Genomic DNA, 22,618 nt, shown 5'->3' with positions numbered 1-22,618 from the left:
TGGACCGAAGCCGGGAAGTATAATGTATTAGAAGCGCATATAGCGCTCATTGAGGACGATACGGAGGTGGGCTGCAGTGGGAGCCTTGTCATATCTAAGACAATATTCCCCACGCGCCCAGGACTGTGTCGAGCCTTGACGGGTCCAACAGTACTCTTTCCTCTTTCACCCACGAAGGTGTTTTAAGGTTTTAATGAGACTGCTGAGATCTTAGATAGTCTAAGAACCCACCGCCTTGCTCGAGTGGGAGTGTTGGAGATCACAAGTGTGAGGCGACCAAGTCGGTGGCAAGGTGTGGAAGAAGGAGGAACATTCTACAAGAAATCGTGCCTGTACATAAATAGTGGCTCCCCTACTTCACTTTGAGATATGAATCAAGCAATTAGCATCTTCTCATTTCAACACAACATCCCCCGTCAGATGTGACATTAGTCCTAATGGCTCGGGGTTCTTAACAAAGAAATACTCTAGCTTCGCGAGAGTTAAACGCAGGCTAGCCTTGATAATAATAGCACTCAACCGCCTCTTGGACCAATATGGTGAGACGGTCAGGGGGACTAATATCTGCCTGAGAAGGTGGCTTCGGGGCAGGTTTCTAGACCGTCCTTATCAGGCGTTGGAATGCGGCGCGGCGCGTGCCGGGCTACTGGCCGGGGCAAGATGCTGACCGTTCTTCGCGACGGGCTTGGATGAGTTGCGGTCGATGCCTGGAGTCTTCCGGATGGACGGGCTTTCCGCTTTGGGGTTGAAGGCTTGCTGGCCATGTGGCACTGCGAGACGAGCATTATTCGAGCCTTGCAGCGTAGACTCGGATAACTGGTTTACGGCCTTCGCAGAAAAGAACCCTACAGTTTCGGGCATGTTCTGAGGTACATTTGGCGGTGGTTGAGGGTTCCCAGTCTGGTTCGGAGTTGTTCGACCAGCGGGCCTAGGCTGGGGACGGTTTGAAAACCCGGCTGAGCCACCGTTCGAGGGATCAGGACGCTGGTGTTCTTGATTCGGCGTTTGCGGCGGGCGGTTCGCGGGTCCAGCAGAAATCGACCTGCTAGGATGTTGCTGGATTCGTTGAGGCGCGGGATTGCTCGAGGGCCCGCCGAGACCTGCACGCGCAGAAATGTACTCGGGGCCGAGTTGCTTGTCAAGCTTCGCCGCGATGGTGGCGATTTCCTTCGCAGCCCATTCTGCGACTCGCAGGCGCGGCTCCTCAAAAGGATTCGTCACCGTCGTGTGTTGATCGCCTGGACTGAAAGCCTAGTTAGTCGGATGGCTGAAGGAAACGCGACACGTCCAGCGACGTACGCAGGCATAGTGGATAATTCAACACTTGACGCGGTTTATCTTAATATTAACAAACAAAGTCAGAGGGGCCTGAAATCGACGACCAAAAACTGAGGGCTCAGGCAGCAGCTGGGTACGATGTAGCTGATGCAAATTCGCCAGTTGAGGCGGGCTCGATAGTGATTGATGAGGACGCGTTCACGGTTCTGGTTCTGGTTCTGGTTCTATTCCTACTCGGTTTTAGCCGCCATCTCCCAGCAGCCATGCCCGGTAAGCAGGGTTTGGCCGACGGCCGAAGCGCTCCGAATGTTCATCCGTTACGCCCCACTTCGCCAACGCCATTTGGCGTTTGGCCAGCCGTCTCCAGACTTCCCACTTTTCCTCCTAAACCTCTATTTACATTGGCCTGCCAACCTCTGTAGATTGCGGTTCGAAATACTGATGTATACATGCTTTTAGGCTCTTGTAAGGCGAACCATGCGCCCCGTGTATGGGTCCTTCTACCTACAGTCTCCCCCCAGCGCTCGGCCTCGTATGGTTACGGACTGATCCTGAATTGCCCAAGGATCTGGGTTTGTTCCATGAACCTGACGACCTTTGCTGCTACTTTGCGCTCGCTCAGTAGTGTCCGTAGATTTTGACGTCCTGCAAATTGGCCTAGTTCCTAGTTTCGAAGTGCGGTGTGCTTCCTGCATTGAAACAGGATGTGGGCTACTGTCTGCCGTCCTTCGCCGCAGTTGCATCTCGGATCGGTGACCCTCTCAGTACAACTGTTGTCGATTCCCTGAAGTGCTGCGGACAGTAGCCGAGGTTGAGGCTCTGATTGAAGATTGCCGACAGGTGAGGCTTGATCCATGTCGCTGCTAGCTGCAGTGCTTTGTTCGGGATGCCATCAGGGCCTGGGGCCTTGAGCGGCGAGGCTTCTTGTATGGCTCTCTCCACTCCTTGTTCTGTGATGGGCGGCATCGTTATTCGGTCTGGGTAAGTCGCGTCTTCGATGTCGCCAATCTCTGCCTCCGGTGGGGAGGGAAAGAATGCGCTCTTGAAGATCTCTGCTTTTTCCGCTGGATCTGAGACCATCTGAGAGGTGTCTGGGTGCTCCAGTATAGGTGTTATCTCTGGTGCCTGAATGGTCCTGTTTCTAGCCCATTTCGCCATTTTCCAGAGAGCCTCTGGTGACTCTGAAGCTCTCTCTACCTTTTCTCGGTGCGCTCTTCTCAGTGCTTTCTTGATTACCCTGCCCTTGTGGTTTCTGGCCATTCGGTATGCCTCCCATGTTTCTTCCGTGTGGTAAAGATTGTGGAGTCGCCCGAGGCGCTTGGCCTCTGTCAGCACTTGTGTGCACTCCTCATCCCAGCCGCGTCTGGATTGAGGTGACCATATCCTTCGTGGTACTACTATCTCTATCGCACTCTTCAGCGCTACGACTATTTCTCCCACATACCGGTCAAGTGCGTTTCGAGTTCTCGGCCTCCGCTGCGGCGGCAGCTTGCTCAGGACCGCAGACCTGAATTTCTTTTCATCTATCGACTTCCAACTTCTGCTAGGCTCTCTGCTTAGCTGTTTGACTGACACATCAAGGAAGGTTACGATCGGCAAGTGGTCTGAGTCGTGATCAAGATCACGGTCTACTTCACATCTGATGACCCGATCGACTAGGCCGAGAGTGACCAGACAGAGATCGATCGTTGTCTGCCTGTTGCTCTCTTCGTACGTGATGGTGCCTGGTGCCAGAGTGTTTGTGAGGTTATAGTCTTTCATAATCTCGAGATCTTCTGCCTCCGCCTCTGTTCGAGGAATATGGGAGCCCCCACATCTCGTGGTGTAAGTTGAAGCCTCCGATCAGTATCTGATCTGCTTGCTGAGCTGAGTCGAGCACCCTTCGCAGTTGGGGTAGTACGCTCCGTCTATTTTCCGCCATTCGGCTGGGGTTGTAGATGTTATGCAGCTTGATCTCTCTCATCTCGTCTCCTTGTCCAAAGGTTATCGTTACTGTGCACTGCACAGATCCCGACTGTGCGACTCGAATTGCCATTTTGAATGATCGAGGCGTTTGTTGATGTACAGACACAGACTTGCGTATTGTGATATAACGTGCTAAAGTGATATTCATATTCATATTCACATATTCGCAAAAAGTGTGCTAGAATATCACCCTAGCACTTTAGCACGATTGATATCACTATAGCACTTTAGCACGATTGATATCACTATAGCACTCTAGCACGATTGATATCACCCTAGCACTTTAGCACGATTGATATCACTATGGCACTCTAGCACGATTGATATCACTATAGCACTTTAGAACAATTGGTATCACTATAGCACTTTAGAACAATTGGTATCACTATAGTACTTTACCACCTATGCTGTCAGACATCCGCAAATCAATCAAAATTAACATCAGAGTCTTCATCGCCGCCACTGTCAAAACCCGTATCAGTAATTACACCCATACCACCATGAACAGTCTTCTGGATATGGCCTTCACGCAGCCAGTTACCTATACACTCAACCTTCTCAAGATTCTCGCAGGTCATTCGTTCTCTATCCCAGGAGAGAGTACGTCGACCACCAGAGAAAGCAGATTCCGGATCAGCTGATTCAGGCGCGATTGAGAGGATATCAATAGCCATTCGACTTAGCTGAGGATAAGTCTTCCGCTGATCCTTATGACACCACCATTGAAGTGGTGATCCACTTATTTTGATGGGTGTTGCCTTGATAAAGTCTTCAAGATCGTCCATACTATCACCCCGATCCTCGGTGACTTCCAACTCTTCAAGTAAAGCGTCCCACTCGTTCGGCTGCCACTTTTGCGAAGCAGATACCTCATCAACCGACTCTGCAGGTCCAGTCTCAGGCTGAGTTTTGTACTCTTCTTCCCAAATTGTACGGACACCAGCAATGGCGTTCTCGTGCCATGCCTCTGGCCAGTGGCGCTCAATGTACCTGATTCGCTTTGAAGGATCAAGAAGGAGGGCGGCAGCGTAAACAGGCGCATCTTCGGTCATAGTATAATACTTGTCGAGAATGAACCAGCCCATCTCAATTGAATGAAGGATACGGCGATCAAGCGTCTCTGGCTTCGAGTAATGTGCCTAAATTGGATAATTAGCCAAGTTAGGGTTTAGAGTCTCTCAAGTGACAGCAAACCTTGTTCTTTTCATAGTGGCGTAATAAACCATCCATAATTGTCAATATTTGCGACAAGGTAGAATTCTTACCCTCAGCCCATAAAGTTGCCGACGCGAATGGGTGGAGAAATCTATGTGTTTTTTCAAGGTAATCCCAATCTGATGAGTTGAGGATATTATCGTTGATCTCCTTATCGTAATCAAGCAAGAATTGCTTGATCTGTGATTGTCTTCGGATAAGATTATCGATCAGCTTATACCAAGAGTTCCATCGGGTGTCGTTATCGATCCCAAGCCGCAAGCTTACTCGATCCTCCCATAGATCACTGTGGATAGATGAATTTCGAAGCCAGACCGCAATGTTATGTAGTTTACGCATCGCCGGGATGGTTTGCCAGCCTCTGAATTTGTCATCCTTGAAATCGGGGGGCTTCCGAGCGGCCCTTTTAGCCTTTCCCTTCCATGTCTTACTGAAAGACTGTTCTTGCTGTCCCGAAGCTTCGGACCGCGATGTTGGCTCATTGGCGGATACATCATAGAGTGTAAAGTAGAATTGTTCGTACATCTCGGCGCCGGTTACGTCACTAGCAGCGGCAAGTGCTGCGCGTAAAGCTTCTTTCGAGGACGCAAGGAGAAAGGCTTGAAGGGAGAGATTTATGATATGAGCGATACATCGGATTCGACGCTGGTTGGGATGGAAAGATATCTAGATTCAGTTAACCAACTACCTATTAATCAACGTTCTAAATAACATACATCGTATTTATCCTGTAGCATCTGAGAGAGATGCTTTAAACAGGTATCGTTTGAAGTAGCATTATCGCCGGTATGATAGCCGATTTGCCTCGCAATACCGTATTCTTCGATTGCTTCCGCCATTAGAGTTGCTTGGCGCTCGCCACTGTGGCTGTATCGACATTCAGGCATGGCTAGCAGGGCCTTTTGAAGTCGATAGCCATTATCAACCCATCTAGCGCATACTGCTAAAATGCCATGCCGATGAGGCGATGTCCAGAGATCGGTCGAGAGATGGATCTTCGATACGGACGCCTGAAGCTTTGCTTTCAATTGGGATCGGTATAAGTCGAAAGTAGTGGTAATATGACGCATAGCTGCGTCGCGGGACGTGAGGAGAAGATCCTCAATAGCCGGATTGCATGCCAATATGATATCCTGCATCTCATCCCATTTCACCGCGGAGAATGGTAAACGACGGCGTGTGAGAAGACCGACAATCGATTCTATATATTGCTGTCGGTTAAAGACGCGGCGTAAAGTGGTATCTGATGGCCGACTCTGAAAAAAATTGTCCATCCGAGGCTGCTTTGACGGCCGGGTAATAATATCTGAGTCGTGCTCGTCTACGGTACTGGCCCCCGTCTGAAGAATAGAGGCATGCTTCCTTTTCGCGTGGTAAATAGCATTGCCACGCTTTCCATTTGACCATGGACTATCTGGGGGACAATGAAGGCATTCATACATAACACGACCAGACGTCTTTCGTTTGCCAGATGGGCCTAGTTTGGCCTTCTCTGGATGAGCGGTGCGGAAAATGACGTCGAAGCTAGATGATTCGAAGGGCAGATCATCGGGTGATGCTCTAGTCTGTGATCGAGTAAGGGCATCAGTGATAATTTTTGAAGATGAACTCATAATTCAATATTGAAAATCGAGGCAGCAGACTGTCGGACAGGGCGCTCTCACCAGGTAACTCATAATCTAAAGAGGATCGGAATGATTGTCTTCTGTCTCTTTCTCATCATGGTTGTTCTTGCTCTCCTCCTTCTTATAGGTAAAGAGGCGAGGCTATGATACTAGACCTGCTGACCCTGCAACAGACCTGCAACACTGTTCTGACGATTCACATGTAATCGTGAGACACCCGTTTCCTGTGGCTGCCTATGCAACACTATCATCTATGCCACTTCTCCAACACCAGGAATGGACATCTTACGAACGGGAATCGAATTGATAGATTCATTCGATGCCAAGTCTTACGAATATCGAATCGAATTTCTTGGCGTTCGATTCGATGTCGAATCGAACGGGCCCAAACGTTCGATCTCAATCGATCGATTCGGTCGAACGAGTGTGAACGCGTCAACCCACCCCTGACGCTACCTGACGCGATCGAGCTTGATTTGGTGTCTTGAATCTGTGGATGTGCTAAGATATGTTAGTGTATACATCTAAACCGCCGAGACTTACACGTCAGAATAGGTATCGTGCAACTGCAGCATTCATGCTTCCCCGCAACCCATAAACGACTGCTTTCCAAAATTTCAACGGTAATTTATTGAATGAGACCATTTCCCAATTCCCATGAGGACTATGTCCAGCGTGGGAGAGGTTGAAAAGCGAATCCTCGTGGCCATGAAATGCGACTAGTGCTGTTTAGGGGGTACTTGCGCAAGTATGGGGCAATACGTGAGCACCCTGGTATCTTTCTAGCACTGAGGTATAGGGTAGGTCCGTCTTGCAAAAACTCACACGATGAACTTCGACATATGCTGATTTGCCGTAGATTGGAGGCAATGCAAACAGAAACTGGTCCGTTTAGATATCTCCCGTCAGGAGCTTTCGATCGGTGCCAGTGTTCTCACGGTCAGAAGACCATTTCGACCTTGGAGTCTCACATGCCTCCTGTATCCTCAACCGTCCCGTACGAGGTTACTGACTTTGTTCAGAGGCAACGCGGAAGGAAATGTCCCGTTGTGCGCCTCGATGGTCTGTGCACGATGACACAAGCCAATAGGGGTGCTGCAAAAGCTTATTACAGTAGATCCAACAAAAGTAGATAAGATTAGATGGCGTTATCAGATAAGGGTGCTGCAGGGGTAGTCACGGGCGATAGCATTTTAGCTATCGTGATATCACATTTAGCTGAAAAAAAGTGTGATATATATTCACGGTGATATATATCACTTTAGCACTTTAGCACAGTGTGATATCACTTTAGCATATCACAATACGCAAGTCTGCAGGTTGTTAATACTAAGCGCCCTCCCCCGCCGGATTTGATACCATCAACACCAAAAAAGCAGAAGTCGCTAGTTCGTGATAATCTTCATACGCCGAAGAACGAGAGGGATGTCAAAAGACGGCTAGATCGGGCCCGGAATAGCGATGGCGGCGTCAAGCGTGAAGCCCAACATCTGATTAACCAGAACGGCAAGCAGATCACTCATTTAAACAGCATTATCGCCAGCCAGAAGCAGAGAATTGAGTTCCTAGAGGACAAGCTGGAGTCGCAGAAGCCCACCGGCAGGAAGGCCGTTGATTATGACCCTAACGAGAGGTTTGCGCGCATCGAGGAAATTGCGTACGCTCATTATGAGGCGGCGAAGGCACCTACGGAATACCGCGACCGTGAGGCGCCCAAACTACAAGAGAATTCTATCAAAGTAGCAGAAAAGAAAGAGCAGGGACTGCAGAGTGTATTCCAGGTTCAACTGAATTGATTGTATTATTTTTCGTTGAGAAATAGCTGATTTACGTGATGTGTGCATTTTGGTGTTGAGGCAATTTCCACTGGCCAGAGAGGGGGTGGTGGCCAAAGCTAGGGTCCCCACGTTAGTTGAGAATACGGTAACGTCCCTACTGAGACCTCTAATTGGCCCAACACCCTTAGAGTGACCGCATTGGAGGTCCGCACGCACTCAGGAGATAGGCTAGCTGAAGCACCTTTGTAATTGCAACAATAGCAATTATGGCCCAATCTTTTGCCCTGTGGCGTGACGGCTAAGGTGCACTATTACACGAGTTATCTGGCCACAGCTTATGGACGTGCTTTTTTTTTAATGAAGCTATTATTATTATACATATTGATCGTATTTGCCTCTTGTGGAATTAATTAAGTACTCATTGTTAATATCAAAATGCTCCAGAGCTCTCTTAGGAGTGTTTTTTTGGGGGGGGGGGGGGGTTTAGGTTATGAGATCAAATTCTCAGTACCTCGCTCGTACTCTCGTTATCGGAGGGATTATGTGGGGCGAGGTACGTAACGGAGGTTTATCAGGAGATGGGGTGCCACGGATTGGTATTAATCCGAGGCGCTTCGGCTGTTCGCCGGACCCCGCTATCAGGGCGTAGTTAGTGGGGCCAGAGTCCTGCGCGCGTGTCGCGTCACGAGTCGCGACCAAAATGACCAAAATGTGGAATGACCACGTGGAATCAACGCGATTCCGGTCATTACAAAATTCCAAGCCGTGCTTCGCTTCCCTCCGTTCTTTCAATAATACTGGTACTGATAGAGGTCTATTCTGCTGATTGAGCAGCATATCGGGCACGGACCAACCTTCTCATGCATATTTTGTCCCCACGCGTCTGCGTGTTTGGATATTCTTCCATCATTGTTCAACTCCAGCTGGTGTCATGGGGGCTGGCGTTCAGGGAAAGTGGCACGTCGCCAATGGCTTGGCGGGATCGGCATCCCAAAATGCTCACCGCCAGCGCAAGCGCAAGCGCTCTCCTGCTGAAACACTGAAAGCCAAGGCACAGCAAATCCCTTTTTCACTTTCGGGAACTGGAGAGCAGGACGAGTTGATCGACTACTACACAGTTGAACCCCGCCAACAATGGGACAAAATGGGCCGATACAATAGCTTCATCCGTACGATCATGCAGATCATTCCCTTTATCAAGGCACTGACAATTTGTTGTAGTCAAGGACAAGAAGTTCCAGCACGGAGACTTCGTTCTGGTTGCTAACGAAACGACTCGAGAGAGAACGAATAATGCCCGAGACTCGAAGCAGATGACCAGCGAATCGAGCCGCTTTTGGATCGCCTACATCCTAGAAATCAGAGCTGCTGATGAGAATAGAGTGTTTGCTCGGGTTTACTGGATGTATTGGCCAGATGAACTGCCGCCAGGTACGTTCAGCGGCAAGAAATCCATCCAAGGACGCCAGCCATACCACGGTCGCAACGAGCTTATAGCATCCAACCACAGTGAGTGACACAACATAAGTGTCCCAATATAAGTTAGTGACACAGCCCAGTGGATGTCATCGATGTACTGTGCGTCGAGGGGCCTGCCTCGGTGAAGCAATGGATGGAATCCTCGGATGATGATCTCAATTCTGAATTCATTTGGCGACAGAGGTTTGATTGCCATCAGAAACGACTCACGGTGTGTCTTCTAAATCGAGCCATATCACCTCACCGCTAATCCACATAGTCTGCCGAACCAATTTGTAGATGCGAGCTTCCTGCTAACCCACACCGACGCACAATCGGTTGCTCAGCATGCGGCATGTGGTTTCATGAATGGTGTCTCCTTTGGGACACTCTTGAACGTCTTCGAAATAGACTACAAGACCGCGAGGGCACTCCCCCTGGGAAATGGACGAGAGTCAACAGAAGTGAGTGTCAAAGCGGTCTACGTTGCTCCTATGCGGAGACGGATGACCAGGAGACGCTTACCATGATGTCAAAGGATATGGATATCCTAGAATCTAGCATATCCCGATCCTTGGCGCAGTTGCTGGAGCCCCGGGGTGAGGACGAGCAGACCGAAACGGTAGGGCGGGAACCCAATCCTTACAGGACCCTACCGCATCCGTTCGAGGCCGAGCTGAAGTTAGATGAGGGACCGATCGTGGTGAAGGTTAAAAACGCGGAAAAGGAAGGGCCCTCGTCTACATTCTTAGCCGCAGTTCACTGTTCAGGTTGCGGCGGCCCCATGACATGATTTTCCAGTATCAAATTGATGGTGCGGTAATGAAGACAACGATGCAGCTCATGGTACGCCAGGGGCTGTATATGCGGCATGGGCAGCGAAGTTGAGCGGTGAAAGTCTCGGGCAATGGCGCATTTCTCTAAATATCTTTCTTCTCTATTATAATGCGGGAGAGAACAAGAGGATGGCAGATTTTTACTCACCTAAAGATTGGCTAGGTAGCGCTTGTCGAGTCATATGAGCTACCTTGGCAATAGCGTGCTAGATTTTCTCACGGATATATGATGTGATGATGAGCAGAGGTGCGTGAAGTTTCTGCCGCTCTAAAGCAAGGAATGGAGAGAGACAGAGAGGCTTCATATATTCTAGTCACAATAAGTACCTCTAAATGCACTTATTCTCGTTCATAGCCTGAGTTACATAAGAAGGGCATGCGTGGGACTATGTCGACTGAATGCGCGCGCCAATTGTGTGCCTCATCTTTCTGCAGCTAATCCCTTCACGCTCACCACTGTCTGAAGACGCCCAAAGGGTCAGGTTGTTGCAAAGGAGTTGCATGAGAAGGATACTGTCGCCATCAGGCTCCTTGGTTAGGGCATCGAGCTCGGCCTTGGCATCGTCAAAAGCATGTTTCGCAAGACACCGGGCACGATCGCGTGAATTCAGAATTCTGTAGTAGAAGACAGAGAAATTGACAGCCAGGCCCAGCCTCAATGGGTGAGTGGCTGTGAACTCTGTCTGAGCAACATAGGCAGCAATCTAGGAAGGAAACAAAATCCTCAATTCAGTATACCTTGGCTGATTAAATTCTGAGCCAACAGATTTGGAACCTACCTTGTAGGCATTATACGCAGAGATAACTGCAAGATTGTGCTTCTCACCCGACACGAACTCGGTCAGATAACGGCTGTAGTCACCCTTCCTTAAAACATGAGGAGTCAGCCAAAGTATTCTCGAGAAGGGCAGACTAGTAAAATAGGCATACATCTTGTAATATAATGCCATTGACTCGCCAGTACTGGCATTTGGGATCAGGCTCTGGTCTAGCAGATCCAAGACGTCCCGACAGATCTTTTCGATCTCATTCTCAATCTTAATGCGGTATCCACGGATGGTAGCAAGATGCTTCTCACTACCTTTGTACTCGTTTTTCTCGACCGAGGAGATAATGCGCCAGCTGGCACGACGGGTGTCGAAAACGTTATTAAAAGCAGTAGTGAGAAGGTTCCGCTCATCGACACTCAGCTCACCACCCCTCTGGATGACTTCCTTCAGAAGGGGGACCATGTCATCATAGCGCTCAGCCTGACCACAGAGGCGAGCGAGGAAAACCTGGCTACAGCCATAACATCAGTGTTATGGACCTGGAGAGACCGATCGAGCGGAGAGACAAACATCTTACGCTGCATAATGGGTGTATGGTTTGGTATATTCCGGTGGTGCGGTGGGGGTCTACAAAAGGAAAATCGTACTCCGGAATAGAACAGTATCAGATATCCAAAGGAAAATGTGCTGCTAGAATGGGAGATAATGAGGTAATGACACAGCGGCAACGGTAATAGGAAGTAGCGCGTGGCGGGGGCAATCTAAGGAGGGTTTGTCTGTTAACTCCTACGTGTGGTGTGTCGGTTTCTATTTTGGAAAGCAGAGAGGAGCGGTATAAATGGTCGTTGGGAGTCCACAACACGCCATAGTCGGGCAAATGTAATGGGTTGCGCACCAAGCCGCTGACTGAAGGCTGACGTTGCGTCCTAACGGCACGCTCAGGCCCACACTTTACTGCACCCGAGAGATATGCAGAACATCAATGTATCGGCTTGAATGACTTGTATCAGGAAATGAAGACTTTATATAGATGTCTGCATGCTTTAGAGACGATGCGTAGCATTCTTATCTGCATTAGATGATAACTACCTGGATCCGATCTGGCCGGATTAGCATCAGCCAACCAACGGCGTGCATATATAGCCCACACTAGAAGCGCAAAGAACAAATTGAAGTCAAATTAAAGCTGGGTGAGTTGATAAAGAATGATTACCTTTAGTTTTAGGTGGCAAGCTCTCTCACTCGATGAAGCCAATAATTATTGTTCGCTTATACTCTATATCTTGCTTGGTTATGTCCATGGTCCTCTGAGTCCGGCTCACCAAGCATCGGATCGGATGTGGACGGTACGGATGTGTTTGCCCGGGACTGCTGGAAGCTCGCCCGTGGCGCAGTACCTACCAGGGGAAGAACCCTGCAAGCGTGCACGGGCGAAAAGCGTGTATTTTTGATGAAATATCGGCAATGCTTGGGGCACGGACGTGTGCACGAACGCGCTTGGGCATATTCTTGTTGCATATGCCTCTACCCAGATTGTCACAAGAGTGCACCACGAGAGTCAGAGTGGTGTTACAGATCTGTTGCAGGTTCGGCGGGGCTAGTATCATGGCCTCGCCTCGTCAAATATAATGAGAACGAGGAAGGAAGAAGACGACGGGACAGAGTTGAATCAATCACTGATCTGTTCTCCATCTTGAGATTATCATTCATCTTGACTTACCACCCTCGTATCCGACACATATGGGTTCACAAAGCATACGTGGGAAGGTCAGTAACGTGAAAACAACATCTCAAGCGAAGCAACTGTCGACTGCAGCGCTAGGTGCTCTTCTAGAAGAGATCTATTCTCTCCTCGAGGAGCGCAATATACGCCGTGGCCCTGCATATAACTGCCTCCTGTATTCTAGGTAAGAATCGTTGCATCATGAGTTGCGTGCTAACTAACCTGATCCACTATTGTTTTAAGCGTTCCTTTTTGCGGATCCGTGGTTGCATTTTCCTCTGCTTCCTTTCCCATTGTAACTCTCATGCTAGGGATACTATCCCGTAGTTTGGTAAATGTATCATTTAACTCCGTGTCGTCGCACTTCTCGATTGTGCGCCTGGGGGGAGGGGGCGTTGGTTTGTGACGGCCGGAGTTGCGTGCCGGTGCAGCAGAAGACTCGGGCTTGACTACCATGCTGGAGGAGAGCGGCAATGGCGTCAGTCTATACGGTCTCTGTAGGTCGGAAGATCCCGAGGAATGGTCAAGTGCGACGCGAAGACAGTTGGCATCGGGAAAGGGACGGGAGATATTCTTAAGGTTAAACGGGGGTCACCGCGGCACTTGAGTCAATGGTAGTATTGTATCGCCATAAACACGTCAAACTCAATTCGGGATGCGCCGAAATAACGGCTCGAAAAATGTCGCCCGATACTTTGCACCTTGATGTATCTGCATGTTTCTTTCTCGACATGACCTAGCAAAGTGATATGACATGTTCACTAACACAGAACAGGCGGTACAAAGTGGTACCCCAGTCGCGCCACCACCTTTTGACTACCACACGCAAACTTAAAAGGGCTTTATGATTCTAGCCGATCATTGGATGTGTTTTGTGTCAGCTTGCCGATCAATGGGGCCCAGACCAACCGACTGGGTCGATGAATGTAACTTACGGGGAACCATGGTCTGATATAGCGCATCACTGCCTATTACAGACCCATCACAGTGGCGGCGGTGAAGAAACGGCTGAACGACGATCAGGGGTTTGGGATTGTAACTCTGCCGTCTGTCCTGACGAGCTGTGGTACGCCATAACTTTGGTTGGTTCAAATGTGATAGGAGTATGATGACGAAACTCCAATGGCTTGCCTGGGAGCAGCGAGAGGCTTATGGTCCATCCATGATATGAAATACTGAATTTGTCCTTGTGTAAGCAACCTTGCAACGGTGAGCTTGCTATAAGATTAGAGGAATGAAGACGTTGTGTATGGCAATTTGACGATCATCCGTACTGGCTGTTAGCTCTAGTGACCACAGGTCCCTGGCTCCCTGCTCTCTTCATTGAAGTGCCACTTGGGGTGGTCTAGTCTTTTGTTAACGAAAAAGGAGACCTTGCTGGGTCATCCTGATTATTAGCTGGGTAGCAGGAGTGGAAGCGGTCCTTGGCTGGAGGATGGGTTGTTGTGCTGAATGGGTTCTTCTATGGTTCCTGGATGGCGAGGATGTCGTTAGCGAATATGCTAGACCCAAAATCGAGCTGAGTCTTCCGGCCGCGACGTATTTCCTCTCTTTTTACATCCTCCCCATACCAATGACTCTCTTTTCGATCAGATCAGCGGACCGTGTAAGCTTCTCAAAGTGGTGAATCCACTCATATGTGACGATATTGGTAGTGTAACCCTACGTAGGAGATGTGATGAGAGTATTGCATCCGGGTAGGTTATAGGTGAAACGATGAGGCCCAGTCCCCCTTGTTATCCCTTTCTCCTGTCTTTTCGCGTTCATTTTGGATCCCCTTTACTGTCAATGGATGCGAACTATCCAATAGTGGCACATTACGGCAGCCTCTTCCTTCTGGCTCATAAGCCTGGGATCCCTTGACTCTTACCAGTGAAGGTGGTGCACTCAAACCTAACCCCAAAAATTTACCAAAACGTATGAAAAAAAAAAATGAAAAAAGAAAAAGGCCCTGCACCTAAGGTGTAGGAGGCTCTTGAGGTCGGGTTGCAGGTTTATTCGCCAGCTTTCTCTGGATCTCGACGAAGCTGGGCTGTCACGGATATGAACGCACGGACTTCATGTCAGGATAACAGTGTGATGGCTTGTCTCTAGCTGCTATTATGTGGTGATTACTGGAGGTGCGAAGTCCAACGAGGATAACATCCAATTCCAGACCAGTGTGGCTAACAGACCGACCGTCTGACAGACCGTCTGACAGACCATCTTCAGACCGCAGACCGACCGACCGGCAATTGTCATCAGACCGACAGACCGAAGCTGCTGGTCGGATTGGGTGGTCTGAGTTGGTCTGGGTTAGGGGCTTCCAGGGCTCCCATTGGCCGACTCAGCCTTAACGCACCCGTACCACCCCCACTCTTTTGCGGGTCGGAGTTCGCAGTGCCAAATTAAGTGGGGCATGGCAAAGGTAGCCAATGAGGGCATCAGTTAATCAGACCTAGACCGACCAGGTTGCTAACCCAGACAGACCTAGACCGACAGACCGGGAGCCCCGACAAACCCAGACCGACAGACCGAAAGGGCCGGTCTAGGTCTGTCGGTCTGTTAGCCACACTGTTCCAGACTTGCAGGGGTCATTGCCGCTATCACAGACCCCGACCTGAGCTTCAGTATTGCTTGTTGTCTCTTGTCTCCACACCGGCCCTGGCCAGTCTACCAGGGATTTTCAGCAGGCGAGAGGCGCCAGCGATATGTGAAAGGCTACCGAGGATCCCCCAAGCAATCCATGCTATGGTACAGTGACCAGTCATTTTGTTGATAAAGGGTCGTTCGGGTAAATCATTCCACCGCCCTGGATTTCCATGCAGTCTGGCCTGCATCATTCGCCTTGGCGTTAAATATTGATGATAGCAATGATCCCCGATGGCGCCTACTCATTATATTTTGATGTCTTTGTTTGCCGGAAGTTCCATTTGTCTGTACCTATGACGGGCACGGGCCCCTGGAGGAAGTTATCCCGAGCATCCGCTAGATTTTACTTGTGGGAAAATATACGCTGTGGTTGAACGATGTCTTAATAAACCTCCTAAATGACGCAGGCCCAAACTGGTTCATGTGCCACGGACCTTCTCTTTAGGAAAGGATCTACCAAGGTTCGCGGCATTTTCTGAACTCTCCCCATGGTGGCTGCTCTCCACCCAAAAGAGCATGGCCTAAATCGGTAATTTAACGTAAATCAATAGTGTTGCGCCATTGGAGTGACGTGGCTTGGTCCAGACCCAGGATCGGCGCTACATTATTACCGCTTTGCCTCCCTTGAGTTGGGGACCCGGGGCACGGACCAGAAAGGGGGAGGCTCGTACGCAAAGTACGTCTCAAGTCCACTGGTCGTCCGGTCATCCCTAAAGGCGATTACACGACCACGACAGCAGTCGGGTCAGGGCACCATTCGGCAGATCTATGATCACATCGAGCGACTGGGAAAAGCAAACAACAGGGCTAAGATGATGTGGTTACCGTCCCGAAGCGATGAATTTGCCATGGACCGCATGGCAAAGAGGCAAGCTCGAAGAGCTGTCAAGCTCCGGAGACCCTCGCTTACTGTTGGAGGCAAGGATCACGATCATCGTGAACTTGTTCACGATGAGAGTGAACGACCACAACTAGCGTCAGGCAACAGCCTGCTGTCTATGAATCGGCAGACTGAACACGGGTATAAGAGACAGACTCTTGTCGCTCCTTTAGATAAGAGGGGAGACGCTCATTTTTTTGAATCCTCAATCTACACTGATCTTTTGTTCGATATCTGCATTTATGTTTCGGTGCTAGGTTGACAGTTATGAGCCCGGCGCTCTGCTGACCAGCTACAATCGATATACAGCAGGCTTTTAAGTCTCTTGCGGTTGTAGTGACTCAGTGGCTAGTCTGCTGTGCAAATTGCTATCCCTTCCTGTTCTGTTACGCGATGCCTCTCCACGCATCTTCACTTTGACAACACTACCTCATTGGACTGGGGTTGACTCAGATCAGCCCTACCTGCGGCAACGCCACGACTACGGTTGCCCTCTCTCTCGTCGCAGGCGCTCGTGCGGCCTGATCCTACTTGCCCCTTGTTGGCACAGGTGCTTCGGCAGCCTGATCTTGACCGAGGTGATCGAATGCCCTCGGCGCTCTTTGCTTGACCAAGTGTGCTCGAACGCCCTTGGCAGCTTCGCTCTTGACCGAGGTGCTTGCACGCCCTCGACCACCTCTCGACGCAGGTACCCGCGTGTAGCCTGCCTGCCACCATGGCCGAACTTGTGAAGCCCATGCTGGCCACGTCAGCTGACTGGCGCCTATGGATTCTTTCCGTGGAAATGGTCGCCAACAGCTACGACGTCTGGGAACTGATCGACCCAGAGACTCCTGAGGACAAACGCCCGGAACGACTCGCATCGACGCCTCGTCCAAGGCCTGAAGATACAAACTATGATGCTCTTCTGAAGGACTGGCAGATCAACGAAAAACTCATCGACAAACAAAAGAATGCTCTCCAGAAGGTTACGACGCATTTGAAGGAGACTGTTCACGCCAACTTGTACGAATACTGGGCTCGCAAGAAGGAAGTCAAGGACCAGATCAAGGCTCTTAAGGATCACCTGGCCCCTTCAAATTCCGCCCAGAGAAAGGCTATCCGTCAACGCTGGGATGCTCATATGAAAGCCATCAAGAAGACCAACCATCAGGTATGGATTGACGAATACATCAACCTCTGCGAAGACGTCAAGACATATAAGGTCACCCAGCTCACGGACGCCGAAGACCAACGCAACGACTTCTACGAAGCCATCAGACAGATCTCACCGGAATGGGCAAATCCTTCATCGGAACGACTAGAAGACATGGATGAAGACAAGCGACCGACTTCGAAACAGCTTGCCCAGAAGTATCTGAACTGGCTTAGAAACAACTTCCCACAGCGCCTGACTAGTTCCAAGCAATCTTCGGCTTCATTCCTAACCTTCCAAGGAAAAGATGAAGACGGCAGGGCTGATCAGACCCAATCCAATTTACGGCCTCGACGTATCTATGTCTGCGACTGCAAGGCGCAAGGCAGGGATCGCTACCACTGCAAGCCCCTGTCTCGATGCCCGAATCTGAACCCTGCTCGACGCAAGAGGAACTACCAGATGGCATCCGGTCATCAACAGGTGATCAATCAGTTCTGGGAGAATTGCAATCCCCAGACTAAAAGCACCATTGAGGCTGCCATCAAGAGCGAAGTGGACGAGAAAAATGCCCAGGGTCAGTCTTCCTCCAGCAATCGCAACAAGGACAAAGTCAAGGATAAGCCTACCTCGAAGAAAGCCGTCCATCACATCCAGGACGACGACAGCAGCTGTATCGGCAGCAGTGACGACGAAGGATCTTCAGCGTCGTCATACGGCATTTTCCACCAGATCCAGCAAGGGTCACGTGTTGACAATAGGCTCCTAAACGAGATTATTATTGACTCTGGATCTGGGAAGCACATCACGAACAACAAGGCTCTGCTCCGGGACTTCCAATCCATTGCCGACGGGCCCACGTACTTAACTGGCGGTGGCCCCTCGAATCAAGTTGTAGGGTATGGAAAAATGAGAGTCCATTTAAACGACGTCGACGGAAGGCCTACACGACTAAAGATTCGCAAAGTGGCCTATATCCCTGAATTCCCGACTACGGTTTTAAGTTCCCGTAAACTGGAAAAACGAAACGTCTTCTTTTCAACAAAAACTCAGACTCTGGAGATCGAAGGCATTCATGTCCCTCTTGCCGAGATCTGCAGGCAATACGCGCTTCAGCCTGTGGAAGACTCTGCCACTTCGAACAGTGGCTCCGACTCAGAAGGCAACGCCCTATACAACGACACAACACAACCACGTCCCACGGACACAGTCACCGCTCAACTCTGGCACGAACGACTAGGGCATGCCAACGCTGAAGCCCTCAACAAAATGGTCACCGCATGCAAAGGAGGAGCTCTTAAGAGCCCTGATCAAGGCCCCCGAGTTGTTGAATGCGAAGCCTGCGCCACCAGCAAGGTCAGACGTCAGATTTCCCGCCGAAGCGCTGACCACCGGGCAACCAGGCCTTGGCAGCGAGTCCACATCGACTTCTTCACTCTGGACCGCGCATACAACGGCATGACCAAGGTCCTGCTATTCAAAGATGCATTCACTAAGATGGTAGTGATCAGGATCCTGCCCAGGCGCAGCGATGGATTCAAAGCCCTGGTTGAGTTCGAGCTGTACTTATGGAGACAGTACGGACTGCAGATAACGGTGATTCGGATCGACTGGGAATCTGCCCTTCGATCGAACTTGGTGAACTGGGCTGATGACCGCGGAATTCTCGTCGAACGGTCAGCAGTGAATACGCCCCAGCAGAACCCAACTTCCGAACGCGGTGGAGGTATGATATTTGATATTACGAGATCTCTGACCAACAGCAGCGGCTTCCAGTGGGACAAGTGGCCAGAGATCGTCGCAGCAGCCGTCTACCTTCACAACCTCACTCCTCGTCGCCAGATTCAGTGGAAAACACCGATTGGAACCCTGAATAGCTGGCTTACGTCAAGAGGCCTTGCCTCGATTGACAACGCGGCCACCCCTTCGATTGCACACTTGAAGCGATACGGGTGTCGTGCCTACGCTCTGACTTCGACGTACCAACGCCAGAAGGATCGCGAGTTGAAACTCGCCCCGCGAGCCCATATCGGGTTCTTAATCGGGTACGACAGCACCAATATCTTCAGAATCTGGGTGCCCTCGTTACAGCGGGTTCTACGCACAAGGGACGTTACATTTGATGAATCCCGCCTGTACCGTGATGGGCAACGACCCGAACAAGCCATGGATATCGAGACGTTCAGCCTCATGGATATTAAAATCAACGATCCAGAGGATCCCTTTCTGGTTGCAACAGACATCATCGACTCGGATACGACCCAGGCTCTGCTACAAAACACCACACAGGAGTCCCTTCCTCGGACGAACGCCGAAAAGGCGGACTCTGCTGAAGCTGGGGGGGTGAGGACAGCTACCACTGGTGCTAGCCGTGATCAGCCCAGAGAGACATCTCCAGCATCATCAGAGACACCTCCAGTATTGTCCCCAACAAGATCCGCCCTGCCGGCTACTCCGCCTGCTGGGCCAGCTACCCCAGGCGACTCTATTCTCAACGAAGAAGACACGATTCATGTGGCCACGACCGATGAGCCACCGGAACCAGCTCCGGAACAAGCTGGTCCCTCACAACGACCTGTTCTATCTCACCAACCTACTACCGCAGCAGCTGCCCCGGAAGCACCTGCAACATCCACCCGAAGTGGACGCGTCTCACGACCCACACAAAGAAAGGTCGAGTCCGAACAACAACAACGACGACGCTCCAGGAGGCCCAAGGACACTAGTTTCGTCGTGGGAACCCTGATCAGGGCTCCAGTGCGTCCCATGCTACGCAGTGACATGCCTCCAGAACCGAAGAACTGGAAAGAAGTCATGTCTCATCCGTACAAGGACCAATGGATCAAGGCTGCCTTAAGCGAAGTCACCGAACTTAAAAGCATGAAGACCTGGGAAGAGCTTTCCGAAGAAGCGATGGAACGTCTTGACGACGCTGTTAAGGTTATCGGCTTGACATGGGCCTTCAAGTACAAAGTCGATCAGAACGGTTACGTCACGAAGTTCAAGGCTCGACTGTGTGTTCGTGGGGACCAGCAGCCTCAAAACAACTTGGATACGTACGCGGCAACTCTCGCAGCCCGGACGTTCAGAGCCATCATGGCTATCACTGCCTGCTTCGACCTAGAGACCCGCCAACTGGACGCAAAGAACGCATTTCCACACGCCTGTCTCGACGAGGAAGTCTACGTGTGGGAACCTCCGGGATGGCCAACAATCATGGGAATCAAGACCAACGGCAAACGAAGGAGGGCCTGGAAGCTCATGCGTGCCCTGTATGGACTACGCCGATCACCCCTGCTATGGAATCGGAAGCTATCAAAGGCCATAAAGAAACTCGGAATGACGCAACTGCATGAAGACGCCTGTGTCTTCTTAGGTGATAGGCTATTAGTCTTCTTCTATGTCGACGACATCGTGATCCTTTACCGCCGGATGGACCGCAAGAAGGCTGATGAATTCATCGAACAGCTGAAGAAGCAATTCAACATCCATGATCTCGGAGAACTTCGTTGGTTCCTGGGTACTCGTGTGATCCGCGATCGCAATCAACGCTTGATCTGGTTGTCCCTGGATAACTACATCACCGAAAAGATCAAGGAATTCAGGATCGACTGCAGTGGACGTCGTGTCCGCACTCCGCTGCCCTACCCCGATAACCTGCTACCATCTCCAGACGGCCACCAAGCCACCCACGACTCCATCCACCAATACCTTCAGAAGGTTGGATCGATCAACTACGCCGCCTGCCAAGGCAGACCCGATGTCGCCAAAGCCGCCTCCAGGCTGGCTGAGTTTAATAGCAATCCCTCGTCGCAGCATCACGAAGCAGCTCACCACTGCCTGAAGTACCTTCACGCTAATAAAGACCTTGCTATCTGCTTCGGCAACCGACCTTTAGAACGCCCTGCCCTGTACTGCGCAAGTGATGCCGCCTTTGCCGATGACAAGGCGACGCGATATAGTTCGCAGGGATACACCACTATCCTATTCGGAGGACCCATCGACTGGAAGGCGAACAAACAAACCAGCGTCGTCACATCCAGCACTGAAGCTGAGCTGGTGGCTTTGTCAGCCGCTGTCAGGAACTATATGGCAACCCTGCGTCTGATCAAGGAACTGACGTTGACCTTCGACGAGCCCACGATAACAGTGTTCTGTGACAACCAGCAGACGAAGAGGCTCCTTGAGAGTGAACGTCCACAGGCTACATCCAAGCTCCGACACGTCGATATCCACCATCTCTGGATCCGTCAGACAGTTCAACGCAAAGAAATTGATATTCAATGGGTAGCCACAACAGACATGGTCAGCGACGGGATGACGAAGGCCCTATCTCCTCAAAAGCATGAGACATTTGTCCGGCAATTGGGGGTGACTGTCCCTACTGGTTAAGATGGTTATTTCCTATCTGTATTGCTTTTCTTCCCTGCTGCCCAGGATGGATACTTGCAGCTTCTCTTTGTTATATCTAGTTATCGTTTTCTCCGTTGTTTTTCCACTACCAGAGCCGTTCAACCAGCTCTCCTGTTGTTGCTTTTATCCTTGCAGTTCTATGGGCCCGACCACCAGGCTGGAACGGCTGAATACTGTTACAGTTGTCTTACAGGCAAAGCTGGAATCGTTGATGTCCAGCATTTACCTGGGGGGGTGTGTCAAGCTCCGGAGACCCTCGCTTACTGTTGGAGGCAAGGATCACGATCATCGTGAACTTGTTCACGATGAGAGTGAACGACCACAACTAGCGTCAGGCAACAGCCTGCTGTCTATGAATCGGCAGACTGAACACGGGTATAAGAGACAGACTCTTGTCGCTCCTTTAGATAAGAGGGGAGACGCTCATTTTTTTGAATCCTCAATCTACACTGATCTTTTGTTCGATATCTGCATTTATGTTTCGGTGCTAGGTTGACAAGAGCAACCGCAGCAGAGCGCACACCGGAGTCGTTACCATACCAGGCTCGCTCCACCCGGACCAGATTGGCAAGGTTGCAACTGCAGCAGCAACGGACACTGCCGGACAGAGTAGGCGGCTACTCCAAGAGGATCGACAAAGCTTTGCCAGGCAAACACACAGAAGCGCTATACGATGGATTAAAGAGAGAAGAAGCAGACGTGCTCTCGCAGCTCCGTACGGGAATGGCGAGGATCAACAGTTACCTGTGCAAGATAGGCGCGGTGGAGTCGGACATGTGTGACTGTGGACAAGCAGCCGAGACGATGGAACATTTTCTGTTCCGGTGCACGAAGTGGGAGACACAGCGTGAATGCATGCGACAAATTGGACAGGGCATGATGGGAACGTTCTTTCTGGGAGGCAAGTCGAC

The 22,618-nt window shown here is 50.5% G+C and overlaps 7 protein-coding genes across 7 annotated transcripts; 3 read left to right on the top strand and 4 right to left on the bottom strand.

Annotated features, from left to right (window-relative positions):
• Window positions 1-609: 609 nt before the first annotated feature.
• MRS44_013360 (uncharacterized protein) lies at window positions 610-1,307 on the bottom strand (the record flags this gene model as incomplete). Its single annotated transcript, XM_065616836.1, has 2 exons — window positions 610-1,243; window positions 1,300-1,307. The coding sequence occupies 2 exons, from the start codon at window positions 1,305-1,307 to the stop codon at window positions 610-612; spliced, it is 642 nt and encodes a 213-aa protein (XP_065472908.1).
• A 682-nt stretch (window positions 1,308-1,989) lies between these two features.
• On the bottom strand, window positions 1,990-3,039 carry MRS44_013359 (uncharacterized protein; the record flags this gene model as incomplete). The annotated part of the gene is made up of 2 exons (XM_065616835.1): window positions 1,990-2,641; window positions 2,723-3,039. 2 exons carry the CDS (start codon window positions 3,037-3,039, stop codon window positions 1,990-1,992), a joined length of 969 nt encoding a protein of 322 aa, XP_065472907.1.
• Window positions 3,040-3,668: 629 nt separating this feature from the next.
• On the bottom strand, window positions 3,669-6,071 carry MRS44_013358 (uncharacterized protein; the record flags this gene model as incomplete). The annotated part of the gene is made up of 3 exons (XM_065616834.1): window positions 3,669-4,382; window positions 4,438-5,124; window positions 5,175-6,071. The coding sequence occupies 3 exons, from the start codon at window positions 6,069-6,071 to the stop codon at window positions 3,669-3,671; spliced, it is 2,298 nt and encodes a 765-aa protein (XP_065472906.1).
• Window positions 6,072-6,179: 108 nt separating this feature from the next.
• MRS44_013357 (uncharacterized protein) lies at window positions 6,180-7,879 on the top strand (the record flags this gene model as incomplete). The annotated part of the gene is made up of 3 exons (XM_065616833.1): window positions 6,180-6,210; window positions 6,979-7,022; window positions 7,403-7,879. 3 exons carry the CDS (start codon window positions 6,180-6,182, stop codon window positions 7,877-7,879), a joined length of 552 nt encoding a protein of 183 aa, XP_065472905.1.
• A 913-nt stretch (window positions 7,880-8,792) lies between these two features.
• On the top strand, window positions 8,793-10,112 carry MRS44_013356 (uncharacterized protein; the record flags this gene model as incomplete). Its single annotated transcript, XM_065616832.1, has 4 exons — window positions 8,793-9,030; window positions 9,083-9,370; window positions 9,421-9,523; window positions 9,620-10,112. The coding sequence occupies 4 exons, from the start codon at window positions 8,793-8,795 to the stop codon at window positions 10,110-10,112; spliced, it is 1,122 nt and encodes a 373-aa protein (XP_065472904.1).
• Window positions 10,113-10,541: 429 nt separating this feature from the next.
• Window positions 10,542-11,509, bottom strand: MRS44_013355 (uncharacterized protein; the record flags this gene model as incomplete). Its single annotated transcript, XM_065616831.1, has 4 exons — window positions 10,542-10,859; window positions 10,935-11,022; window positions 11,086-11,436; window positions 11,496-11,509. 4 exons carry the CDS (start codon window positions 11,507-11,509, stop codon window positions 10,542-10,544), a joined length of 771 nt encoding a protein of 256 aa, XP_065472903.1.
• A 5,365-nt stretch (window positions 11,510-16,874) lies between these two features.
• Window positions 16,875-21,686, top strand: MRS44_013354 (uncharacterized protein; the record flags this gene model as incomplete). Its single annotated transcript, XM_065616830.1, has 1 exon — window positions 16,875-21,686. One exon carries the CDS (start codon window positions 16,875-16,877, stop codon window positions 21,684-21,686), a length of 4,812 nt encoding a protein of 1,603 aa, XP_065472902.1.
• Between the last annotated feature and the right edge of the window lie 932 nt (window positions 21,687-22,618).

This window comes from Fusarium solani, assembly GCF_023522795.1.
Source record: "Fusarium solani strain SB1 chromosome Unknown bctg00000009, whole genome shotgun sequence".
Lineage (NCBI taxonomy): Eukaryota > Fungi > Ascomycota > Sordariomycetes > Hypocreales > Nectriaceae > Fusarium > Fusarium solani.
This window is presented reverse-complemented; position numbering and strand designations above follow the sequence as displayed.